The 13,098-nt window shown below is 51.1% G+C and overlaps 2 gene segments (V, D, J or C); both read right to left on the bottom strand.

The window, feature by feature from the left end:
* The window catches only part of LOC101394837 (immunoglobulin heavy constant gamma 4-like), a 270,309-nt gene that overhangs the window by 16,758 nt on the left and 240,453 nt on the right, over positions 1-13,098 (bottom strand).
* The window catches only part of LOC101389090 (immunoglobulin heavy constant gamma 1-like), a 197,028-nt gene continuing 194,349 nt past the window's right edge, over positions 10,420-13,098 (bottom strand). The window contains 2 exon segments of the C gene segment in view: positions 10,420-11,668; positions 12,358-12,488. Of these exon segments, the coding sequence occupies positions 11,585-11,668; positions 12,358-12,488 (215 nt within the window).

Raw genomic sequence — 13,098 nt, 5'->3', positions numbered from 1 at the left:
GAAACAATAGAAAAAATAAACAAATGGGACTACATCAAACTAAAAAGCTTCTGCACAGCAAAGGAAACCATCAACAAAACAAAAAGACAACCTAACAATTGGGAGAAGATATTTGCAAACCATATATCTGAGAAGTGGTTAATCTCCAAAATGTCTAAAGAACTCTACATCTCAACAACAACAAAAACTAACAACCCAACTAAAAAATGGGCAAAAGACCTGAACAGACATTTCTCCAAAGAAGATATACAGATGGCCAACAGACATGTGAAAAGATGTTCAACATCGCTAATTACCAGGGAAATGCAAGTCCAAACTACAATGAGATATCACCTGACGCCCGTCAGAATGGCTATGATTAACAAGACAGGAAACAGCAAGTGTTGGAGAGGATGTGGGGAGAAGGGAACTCTCATACACTGCTGGTGGGAGTGCAAACTGGTGCAGCCACTGTGGAAAACAATATGGAGATCCCTCAAAAAATTAAAAATAGAAGTACCATATGATCCAGCTATCCCACTGCTGGGTATTTATCAAAAGAACATGAAAACACCAATGCATAAAGATAACTGCACCCCGGTGTTCATTGCAGCAGTATTCACAATAGCCAAGACTTGGAAGCAACCTAAGTGCCCATGAAAGGAGGAATGGATAAAGAAGATGTGGTATATACACACAATGGAATATTACTCAGCCATAAGTGATGATGAAATCCAGCCATTTGTGACAACTAGGATGAACCTTGAGGGTATTATGTTAAGCAAAACAAGTCAGAGGGAGACACTCAAACACTGTGTGATCTCAATCATAAGTAGAAGATAAAAACAACAAAGAAACACATAGAGACAGAGATTGGATTGGTGGTTACCAGAGGGGAAGTGGGGAGGGAGGAGGGCAAAAGGGATGACTAGGAACGTGTGTGTGGTGATGGATTGTAATTAGTCTTTAGGTGGTGAACATTATGTAATCTATGCAGAAATAGAAGTATAATGATGTACACTTGAAATTTGTATAATGTCATAAACCAATGTTACCATAAAAAAAAAAAAACAAAGAAAGGAATATCTATTTTATGACAGTCACAAGATTCTTTGCTAACACAGGAGGTCAGTGGTCACCCGATGAGCACAGTAGGTCAGTAACGAATCCTCAGTTTCTGGGAAGAAATGCTTATTTATAAAGAAAGACTGATATGGCAGTATATCATTAAGGGCACTATTCTCACCTTTGGGACACTGTACTGCTTACAGCAGATGTACAACGCCTGCTCAACAGGCCACGTTAGACGTTTCTAGAAAATCAAGGTCACATTGAATTAGTTTTAAACCAAATGGCTTCTTTGTATACGTTCATATATTAACTTTTCTTATTTCTTTCTATTTATTCGTATATTTTGCCCCTTTTGATGGATAATCTTTTGATAGAAAGCATTAATGATCAAAATATTGTCCCTCGGTGCCAGGATGGTTGCTGCCTACACTGGCTACATCATGTCCCTCGGTGCTAGGTTTGTGTCTCATTGATTATCCCAGTCATCCATCTTGGGGGGAAATATTCAGATGTGGTGGATGAGCGTAGAGGTATATATTGACAGGGGAAGCATTTCATACATTATGTAATTTTTCAATAATTTTAGCTTGTCTTGGTAACTCTAGGGGAGGCTCATATTGGGCCCTCCTTCAAAGGTAGGTTATGGGGTGTCTGTAAAGCCATGACCTAATAGACTTTTTATTTGGGTACCCTTTATAACTTAACTTTTCATTAGTTTTTGCAACAAAACTTTCAAGAAGGTTATTTTGGAATTTTTAAATCTTTGCTTTTAAGTGTCATTAAAAAATTATCTTATGTGATTGGAACGTACCTTCTAATACCCAATGTAATTCCCCTGAGGCTGGTGACAGTTTGGTGGGACCCTAAGCAGCAAATGGAGTGCAACCCACATTTCTGTCTGACCATCTCTGGCCACAAATTGGGGTGCAACTGCATTTTTGTCTTACCACAATTTGGGGTCCCCAACTTGATGATTATCAAGCCAAGCCCTCAGGACACAACAAGCTTAGTAAGGTTTCTTGTTTTTTGTAAATATTTATAATGATGGAACTTTACTTTTTGTGCAATTGTGCTGATGGTGGCACAATTGACTCTTTAGAGATTGAAGATTTCTCTGTTCCATGACACTTAAACTTAGTGTGCAAAAGATATGTTTTGGAAACACAGAGGAGCTCCAAAGTGGCCACTGTACTTTTATTATCCTGGTTATCTTTCCAGCCATTTACACTTGTCCCCATTTTTTTAAGCTCCTACTAGTGTTAGCCTGAAGCCATCAGAGTTCCAAGGCGAGGCTGCCTGTTTGGGAATTGGTCGACTCTAGGATGTGCCACTTCCATTTTAATTTTAGTTCCATTTTACTGTAAAGTCTGAGCAACTGGGGACAATGTAGTGGGTCAGAAATGAGTTGTTTGGGAGTGTCCCTCCCTAAAAAGGTGTGAACACTCTCCTATGTGCTTCGGTTTCTTCTTCCGGCAGTCTCAAACTGTTGTGGGCGCTCAGAGCGTTGAACAAGCTAACCTTATGTGCAGGTCCCCAGACGAGCCTTTAATTAATCAATGTGAATGGTCACAGTGGAGTTTCCTGTGGGACACTACACATCATGAGGATTTATGCTCTGACACTTCCACCAGGTTCTCAGTCACCTGAGAACGCCTTTCAGCTGGAAGGAGCTAATGTCCCTTCTCTTCAGAGCTGAACAAGTTCAGACTCACATTTCTGTGTCAAACAGTTTGCTAAGGCTTTATAGACACAATTCTTTCCAATTTAAAGCCAAATTAAAAAAGTCAGCTTGCCCCATTCACTCCGAATCTCCCCTCTGGGTCTCCTGGCCTGGGACATTCCCTCCAGTTTCCTCTTGCTTAAGACATTCCCTCTAGATTCCTGTTTCCTAGGACATTCCTGCTAGGTTTCTCTTACCTAGAAAATGGACCAGCGCCCACTTTAAGACACCTAGTCTTAAGGCTTGAAACAGATCATATAAAACTCTGGAGCATTGACTTAAAATAAGGTGGTCCAGATTTCAGGCAAAATCACAAGCGTCACTGAGGAATGCAGTGAAGCCAGGGTGGGGAATTCAATGTAGATTCCAGCTGGTGTTGACTCGGTTTTTCTGAAATTCTGCCAATTATGCCAAGAACTGCAGGCACAAACAATCAATAATCAATCAATAAGTCAAATGGGGTGAATTAATTATATAAGCCTATCTGAGGACTACATAGCCTGGGAGAATGACTTTCACGAAGGGTGGAAGCATTCTGAAGAAGCGGGGTGCAGTATGGCTATGTACGATCCTGGAACAAGAGACATGCATCACCTATGACGGGAATGTCCCTTTTACTACCGTCACAGGATTCTTCATTAGCAAATTAGGCCAGTTGTCATGAGACGAGCCCTGTAAGTCAGTAATGAATCCTTAGTTTCTGGGAAGAAATGCCTCTCTATTAAGAGATGCTGATATGGGGGTGAGGAATACATCCCTATATTTAGTGGCATAATTCTCAGCTTTGCGTCACTGTAAATGTTTACGGGGGCAGACATACAATGCATGCTCCACAGGCCACGTCAGGCCTTTCAGGAAAAACATGATCAGGCTGAATTGGTTTTAAACCAAATGGCTCCTCACATACCTCAATATATTAAATTTTCTTATGTTTTTCATTTCTTCATCATCACCAATGTTGATGAGTTTGGCAAAACCCCTGACAGTGTCCTGGCTAGTAGGTGTTAGGCCCATAGAGCCCACTCCCCCGTCTATGCCCAGGATCTGGCAAGACAAGTCATCACATTGTGCATTGACCTGGGGTGCTTGGTACCCCTCCTGGTCCCCATGCTGTCTGCAGGGGTTATGGTGGTGGGGCTGGTGTCGACGGAGTTCAGTCACTCTTGGGATCAAGACAGGATTCTTAGGCACCAGGACAAACTGTCCCCAGATCCCTGTGGGGACGGGGCGCTGTGGCTGGAGAGTATGTGACCATGTGACTTGGAATTTCAAGGCACTGGGCTTCGTCAGAATCCATGCAAATGTCCCCATCTGGCTCTGAAGGTCCCATTCTTTCAGACAAACCATTTTACATGAGAAAGTCAGTTAAGCTGGGAATATACCTCATGCCGAAATTTTGCAAACCATCCTATTGGACTCTGGGTGTGGCTTTCGGAAACATTTGCCCTATTGTTAGAAGAGCAAAAATATGCTTTGAAGCCGGTCATAGAAGCCCTTCCCATGGCCTTGTCCTGAACTGGGATGTCATTGGCGAAGCTCATCCATTGCTGCAGGCCCTCCAGGGCAGCAGGAAGAGGCCAGCCTGACCCACAACCTGGCAATGCTCATTGCCAGCCTCACCTTACCTGTCTTGACAGTGTCTGGCCCCCAGCCTTGCCTCTCTTCAACATCTCACCCCAGGCAGCTGCAGAGACCACTTAAGAGTCAGATGGCTACCGTGGACCTCAGATCACCTGCATCTCATTCCTGTTGTGAGACGATCGCTGCTGCCCCAAAACCAGCAGGGCGGGTAAGGGATGCAGTTCCACCTTTGAGGTCTGCTTGCCGGAAGTACTTTTCACCTATTGCTGTGCAAGTCCTGGTTGGATCCTGGAAACAAAACCCCTGCAGGCATTTCAGGTGGGACTGATGCCACCCAGGAGACCAAACCATGTAAAATTGTGAGGGGAGCTGGGGCAGCGTGGTCAGGAGGAACCATCGCTGGCTTCCCCAGTCACCCAGGTTGGGGTCCCGGGTATCACATGATGTTCGCTGCTGCAGGAGGCTGCTCAAACCTGCCTGCACCTCGCCAAGGACCCCTGGCAGCCCACTCTCTCGAAATCTCAAGGAAACGCCCCAATTCTCTTTGTGGCGTGTATCGGGGTGCCTGTGTTGGGTGCGTGCAGGCTCAGCTGTGTGACAGGTCCATGAGAACAAGGACACGTGGGCAGGGCCTCGTCAACGTCCGCCTCCCCAGTGCTGGGGCTGCAGTAGCTGGGAGGGCGCTCCCTGCTCACCTCGCTGCTCTGGGGGGTACTGGGGGCCCTTGGCCACCCCTTCTCTGCTCCTTTCCGCAGAGGACACACCTCCCCAGCCATGCCCCGCTCCGCCTTACACTGGACGCTCGCCAGCTTCCCCTTTGTCCCTATTGTGTCCAGGTCCCAATACATATGTGTGACTGTTTCTGACCAAGATCGTGAACTCTTGTCACAAGTCCTCATGTCTCCGTAAACACTGTGGGAATGAAGACCACGCAAACGGGAAAATCAAAGGCTGAGTATTCGGAGCTGCTGCACCCAGGGAGTCGGGGCAGGAGGGAGCGTGGGAGCCTTTGTAGTGTTGTTACATGTACATGTGTTCACTGTTACTATGTGCATATAATATACCTGTATACATGTCTATAACGTGTACATGTAATACATATCACATAATATATATATATTGAAATGGTAAAATGTTTTCTATGTGTAGAAAGCTTCTTTACAGGAAAAGAAGGGACTCGGGGGCACCTGATGGGGGTTTTGGAAAGCGGGGTGTCCTGTGATTGCTTGGGGAGCACATTTGGCTTTCTCCCGTCAGTCCTAAGCTGGAAGTGGGGACAAACATTAGGGAAGCCGTCAGTTACTGATCCAGGCCTGGAGGTTTGGGGCTACCATACGGGTGGTTGTTCACTCCCTGGGATGTCTCTGGAGATAGAGGTCGGACTCCCTGCAGGTCTGAGCTCAGAGAGCAGGCCGCTGCCACGGCTGTCCCCACAGTGAGGGGTCGGCGTCCTGGGCTGTGGCTGCAGGTTGCAGTCATGGCTTTGTGTTTGTGTGTGGTCTGGCCGCTGTCCGTTTGTGTGTTCAGTATCTCACCACAATCCCTAAGCCAGCGTCTTCTCCATGTGAATCCGTGATGATCAGCTGGCAGCTTAAATCTCCAGCAGGTCCCAGCCCCTCCTGGAGAGACCCCTACAGACACTGTGTGCTTGTGTCGGGACATGGGGTGGGCAGCGGGTCCATACTTTTAAAGTGACCCCCAGGTGCCACACCCAGGCTGGGGTCAGTGGGACAACCTTGGCTGTGGCCACCGTCCTCATCAGCACCCAGAAACTGGACCCTGTCCTGGCTGAGAGGGAGTTGAGGGTATTTTGAGTAAGAATGGAAACACAGGCTTGTCTTGTGCTAATAAATATGTACAAACATTAAGAACCCTCTTGTGCAACTGAGATCTTTGCAGCTTTCTGCTGTGACCCCTGGTGTGCTGGGCATGCACGTCCCCCTACTGAGCCACATGCTCTCTTTCCCTCAACAGGTGCAAAGCACCGTGCTGTGTCCTGACCCAGTTTCTCGGCCTCGCCCACCGTCCTTGGATCTCAGAACAGCCTCTGTGGGTTCGGCCTTTTGGGCTGAGCGGGTGTGGTCGACACAGGTGAAGGGAATCCTCTGGTCTCCAACCTGCACAATTGTCTCGGGCATGTGTCCCATGGGGGCTTCCCTGCGAGAGCCTTGGCCCAGGCCTTCCAGTACCTTCCATGTAGACCAGAGACATCCCTGGAACAGTAGCCTGGGGGTCCTGTCACACTTCACCCTCAAGTCCTCCTGGAAGCAACACAGGAATTGTCTGCATCTAACTCTACCACGCCCACAGTGAGAGAACTTTCTGGAAACACTGCTGGAACTTGGGTAAGGGGTGACCTGTCCCTGGTGTCCACCCCCATAGCTGGACTGGGTTGTATTCCAGAAGGGGAGGCCCACTGTGGTCTGCTCAGATGATTTCTCTGCATTCAACTCCAGCAAGCCTGGCCCTCAGCCTCTGTCCAGGTAGGTCTTCGGGACTCGTCCCTGACGCTGCGGGTGCCCAGGTCCCCTGGCTGTACCGACGTCCTGCACCTGCCCCAGGACCCCGCCATCGGGCAGACTCTGAGCTCCTGGCTCCCTGGCTGGGGGTAGTCTGCTTGTCAGGAGGACTGGCCAAGTGGCCAGCGTGCAGGAGTCCAGAGTGAGGCGGCATCGAGACCGAGACACCACTGGGCTGTCTCTTTGGGGGGCCGAGGGCTGCCCGGGGCTTTCCACCCCCTCAGCAGATGGAACACTCCTCTCAAGGGGCCTGGACCTGGCCTCTCCTTGCAGGTCTCACCCCTGCTCGTTCCTCTCCCCCTTCTCGGTCAGGGGAGGGCTTGCTCTTGTAGGGGGGAGGATGTTTCCCTGCTTCCATGTTAGGCCCTCTTCGTGGAAAGTATTGGTTTTCACGTCAGAGGCATCTAGCTCGACTGCACGTCCATCTGCCGTGTGGTTGGCTTGAGCTGAAATCTCTGCAGGTCTTTCAACTTCCCAGCTGATGTTTTTTGCTGGGCCTTTTGGAGTTTCCCCTATACATGCACAATTGAGGCATCAGCCCAGAATTGAGTAGAGATTCCATGCAGATTTTGGGGTTCCCCTTTGGTGTCCCTCCTCTTATGGACATCTCCCCTTCATTTCCAGCTGCTCTTGAAATGCAGCCCTGAATCTCAGGACCTGAGCCCTCTGGCCAGGATGGTGTTATGTCTGCTGTGTTCCACTTGCAGCTGTGGCTTCGCCTGGGGGGCACCTGCAGACGGACCTTTCGAGGGCTGATCTTCTCCAGTCTCTGCTTGCTTTGGCCATTCTCCAGTGCCTTCAAAGCATTGTTGTTTTGAGCAGGTTTCTGGAGTTTATGATGCTGTCTGCAAGGATTCGTCTGGTATAAGCTGCTCCCCCACTCTGGGAATCAGAACTGCCTTTGATACCGAGCACGGGCTTGATCTGCTCTCAGCGAGATAAATGGCCAAGCAGGTGGTAGTAGAGAAAGGGCTTTGATAAGTGATAAGCTGGCACATGGGAGGATGGTGGACTACTGTCCTGAGAAAACCCGTCTTAAAGGGAACTGTTTTGGAAATGACTCATGTAAGGGAAACGGGTTGGGGCGGGGTCAGAAATGTCAGGTAATGGGTGATGGCGGAATGTTGATGCCTCTCCACGGTGGACCTGCTGCATGCCACGCTCCTGAGGACTCAGAAAACCTCAGGTACTTCTTCATCTGGGACAGAGGGAACGGTTTGGGTAGAGGACACAAATTTTCTGCTAACAAGTTATTCTTTCTCCTGGTTACACAATAATCTGCCTACACGCAGTTCTAAGCGTTTTACCAAATGGCATTGTGAGAATAAGACTGGGAGGGGAGCATGTGGCCTCGGGGGTGCAGTTCTAAGTGTCCTTTTCACTGGGGTGACCATCTTTCATATTTCTTATGACGTGTGAAGCTTACAATCGGTCATTTTAGCTTCTCAATGCGACTGTGAGCTGCTTAGTCAGGCGGAGGGCTGTCAGCAAGTTACTCCTCCTTTATCAGCCGTCCTCCTCCTGCTGTTCTGAAGGCAAGCTCAGAAACTTTGGTTACTTTGTTTCCCACGTTAACCTTGTGGGTACAGGCACAGGTTCATCCTAATCCAGGGAAACTTGAACTCCTTTGTCCTCAATTTCACATTCTCTCACGTGGTTTTTCATTTTCATTTCCCTTGTAACGAGTGTGGTTCAGCATCCTTTTCCTAGGTTTAATGGCTCTTTGGATATCTCTTGTGAGGCGTCTGTCAATTCTCTTGCCTATTTGTGTACTGAATTATGTGATTTTTGTAATTGATTTTCAGAAGTTCTCTGTATATTCTGGACAAGTTGTCAGTTGTATGTTTGTAGGAAATTTTGTGAAAGACTTTGAAATGGACCAAAGACGACTTCTTCTGTCTTGAGTGGGAAGCATGGCACTATCTAGCACTCACCTCCGTGTTTCCTGATTCAGCGGAGGCTCCACACTCTCCATTGTCTTTGAGCTCTTTTAGACCTCTGTAACTTGTACAGAATCGAAGGCAATGGGAATTTCTCTTCTCCAGAATGATGGTTGATTCTTCCTTGCCTCCCGTGGAGAAAGCTGGATGCATTAGAAAGTGCATCTGTTGATAAACTCTTTTTAGCTTTCTTGGTTCCACTATATATGAGTGACTTTGAATTCTACTTTGCACTGGTTCTAACCCCTTAATTGATTAGTTACATAGTCTTTGAAACGTGTTCATTATCTGTGTATATGAGAGTCGTGATCACCACGTTAAAACCTGTCCTCTAACATGTCGCAAATGTCTTCTCCTCATGGCCCCACTTATCCTGGGCCAAGGAAGTTCTGTGACCTAGGCGGGGGCAAAAGACCAGATGTTGACTAGCATACCTGAGGGAGGCCGGCCACCCGGTTCCTCCAGGGCTCTCGTTCAGGGAGCTCCCCCGGGACAGCTTCCCTCAGCCCCTTCTGTTGTGTGGCCTCACAGCCCCACACTTTCCCCTCACAGCACTTATCACAGTGTCCTTATGTCACTGTTTGCAGGATCATGTACTTCACGTCTGGGGAGACGGATGCAGGCAGATACTGACTGTGAGAGGCCGGCACAGACACAGACTGGGGGAGGGTGGGTGCATTCTGCTGGGTGCATTAGGGAAGACTGACAGAGGAGGAGGTGTGGCACTCAAGGCTAAGAGAAGGCTGTGTAGGATTTGCTGGGTGTGTAGAGGGAGGGAACACTAGGAGAAGGGAACAGCATAGGCAAAGACTCGGGAAGGGAGGCAGTGTGAGGGACCAAGGTAATTGATACCTGAGTGCGTGGGGATAGGGTACTGCGTGTGTTCCTGCGACTAACTCCTCTGTTTTGGGCTGAATCATGTCCCCCAAATTCAAAATTGAATCCCTGACCCCCAGGACTTCTGAATATGACCTTATTGGAGACGGGATCTTTCAAGAGGTAATAAGTTAAAATGGGGTCAGTAGGCTGGGCCCTAATCCCGTGTGACTGCTGTCCTATAAGAAGAGGGGTCAGGGAACAGATGCTCGCAGAGGGAGGCTGGGGCAAGGACACGGGGAGAAGAGGCTGTCTACACAGCCAGGAGAGAGGCCTCAGCAGAAGCCCACTCTGCTGACACCTGCTCTGGGACATGCAGCCTCCAGACGTGTGAGAGAACAGATGTCTGTTGTTCGGGCCGCCCAGGCTGGGCGTTGCAGCAGCCATGCTGACTCATACACACCCAGCACGGGGGTCTTGCTTCTGGCCATGGCCAGTGCTGGAAGCTCCTCCTGCCCCTGGCATCCAGGCTGGCCCTGCTCCCCACCAGGCCCTGTCAGCCCTCTCCCCCTTCTTCATTGCCCCAATTCTGTGCTGTCTTCCTCCCCCTCGGAACCCCAGTTACTGGAGGAGAACTGAGGGCAGGAGGAGAGGGAGAGTTGGAAGGTTCTGGAGCTGTGAGGGTGTGGAGGGAGCCCCTGATGCGCGACTTGGCCAGGGTGTGGATTTCACGAGGTGTCAACACTGTGAGGTGTAGAATATTTAAGGATGTTTTATTGTTGTTTTAAACAAAGTAAGAATAAAGAAAATCAATGGGCCTCAGAAATTTAAAAGGAAGGAAAAAGCTACCACAACTACAATCTGTACTTCTTTGAGCAATCTCTCTGTGCATTGTCCCACAGTAGTCAGTGTGGGGGTCCGCCTCTCTTTCCTGTGAGCATCCGTGTCTTTCCCATCTAGAGATGCCGACTTGCCATTCGCTCAGAGATGTGAGGGGGGAATCTGTTCTGGGGCCAGTGAGACCAGAGGTTGGAGGTTGGTCCAGCTGGTTGGCTCCCCAAGGCCACAGGCTCTCTATTGAGGGGTCTCCTCTCTCACCCCTGGGCCATGGAGCAACCGGAGTTCCTGTGGACGTGACACAGGCCCTGCTGGCATCGGGTCGGGGTGGCTGTGCCTTGGCGCTGCTCTCCTGGCACTCCTTCACCTCTGTCCACCAAGGCCACTTCTCGTTGCTCAGGGACCTGGTCACCAGGCCCCTCTTCAGGAGGCCTGTCTGACCGGACACTCACCCCTCCCCTGGTGGTGTCGTCCCCACCCACCCGGGCTCCTGCAGCGGCCATGGCCCAGGCCCTCCTCTGAGTGCTCTCCTTGGGAGGCGGTGACTGAGTGACCATTAGGGGCATGTCTAGAATCTTCCCTGTTGGTGTACAATGGCCCTGTGTCCTTTGGGACTTGCCTGCAGATGTTCCCACTCAAGGATCTAAAACCATGTCTCTCCCCTCAGGAACCCTGTGTCCTCGACCCCGGCATGGACGCAGTTTGCATGAAGGCCCGTCCCTGTCCAGATGGACACGGGCACATCAGACCTCCACATCCTCCAGAGTGACCGCACACGTGGACCCTGGGGAGAGTCCTTGTGAGGGACGCTCTGCCCTGATGCCTCAGCATCCACTTGGCCCCGGCATTTCTTGGTGGCTGCTCTGGAGGGGCCAGTGGGCGTCCATAAGCTCAGCTCAGGGTTACAACTGCCGTCCACTCGGTTCTGCAAATGGAGTCAGGGGGCAGGATGCAGCCTGTGATGACTGTGAGGCCAGAGGGTGAGGTGCAGGCCGCAGGGGGTGGTGAGGTCAGAGGGCAGCAGAGCAGGTCCGGCGGCAGGCTGAGCATTATCAACTGAATGACTTGAATCCTGTCTGGGGTCCGGGGCAGTCTGGGATGACCGTCCGGGAGGAGTGGCCCTAGGCCCCCTGCCCGATCATGTTCCTGTAGTCGGGGACGATGGTCCGCTTCAGCTCCACCACCGAGGAGAAGATCCACTTCACCTGCAGCGGGCGGGCGAGGGGGTGAGCATGGCCTGGACCCCAACACCAGCCTCCTGCCAGGTCTGCCCTCCCTGTACCTGGGGCCACCTGACAGTGGGGGGTCCATGTGGGGACGACATGGGGACATGCTGGGGATAGTGAGGGGACAGACAGGACACTGAGAAGAGAAAGAAGATTGGACAGAGTTGGACCATAAGGGGACAGAGAAGGGATAGTAAGGGTACAAGAGGGGACAGCGAGGGGACTGCAAGGGGACAGTGAGGGGACAGTCATTTGATAATGATGGGACACTGAGGTGACAGCAAGTGGACAGTGAGGGGACAGTAAGGAGACAGTGTGGGCACAGCAATGGGACAGTGAGTGGACATTGAAGGGATAGTGAAGGGACAGTGAGGAGACAGTGATGGGACAGTAATGAGACAGTGGACAGTGAGGGGACACTGGGGATGGTGATGGGACAGTGTGGAGATAGTTAGAGGGCAGCAATGGGACAGTGTGGGTACAGTATGAGGACAGTGAGGGGACAGCAAGGGGACAGCGAGGGGATAGTGTGGGGACAGGAGGGGACAGTGAAGAGACAACAAGGGGACAGTGCGGAAATATGGTAGGGACAGTGAGGGGACATGGTAAAGACAGTGTGGGGACATCATGGTGACAATGAGGGCACCACATGGGGTGGCCTGGCCCACCTTGAAGAGGGTGACGGTGGCACTGTAGCACACGCTGAGCAGGAAGAGTGTGATGAAGATGGAGATGGTGGTCCACAGCCCGTCCAGCTCCCCGTCCTGGGTCTCAGCACAGCTCTCGTCCAGGACCACCTCTGGACAGGGAGTGGGTGGTGAGTGCTGTGCCTGCCCGAGGGGGCCTGGCACAGGGTTGGCGGGGCTTCGGGGGGTGATTCCCTCTGGGACAGGGTTGGTAGGGCAGGCAGGAGCCCCTGGCTGGGCTGGGCCAGCAGGGCCCTCAGGTCAGTCTCTGGGCACTGGCCTCAGCTCCCCTGTTCCTCCAGCTGGGATCCCAGGACACGAATGACACCGCTGACCCAGCTCTCAGCCTGGCCAGGGGGGGACAGTGCTCTCCTCTGCTCTGCCCTGCACTGGGGCCCTCTGGGGAGAAGTTGCCCCAACCCCTGCAGGACAGAGGCTCAGGCCCCACCTCCTCTCTCCCGGGGACCAGGCCCAGTGGGCAGAGGGTCAGCAGAACCTGTCCACAGTGGGGACCCTGTCCCAGGAAAGGGCCGAGACATGGTTGGGGTGTGTCCCCACAGCATGAGTGGTCGAGTGCTGGGCACAAGCTGGGTGTTGGGGGATTTCTGTGTGTCAGGGTGGGGGTGTATGAGCCCCGGGGAAGAGGAGGGCCAATTGTCAGAGCTGGTCATTGTGGTCAGTGTGAGGATGAGGCCTGAGCAGCCCCCGGGGTGTTGGAGACTG

Source organism: Ceratotherium simum, chromosome 24, assembly GCF_057802395.1.
Source record: "Ceratotherium simum simum isolate JZ-2026a chromosome 24, ASM5780239v1, whole genome shotgun sequence".
Taxonomy (NCBI): Eukaryota; Metazoa; Chordata; class Mammalia; order Perissodactyla; family Rhinocerotidae; genus Ceratotherium; species Ceratotherium simum.
Note: the sequence above shows the minus strand (reverse complement) of the source record. Positions and strands in the feature narration are given on the sequence as shown.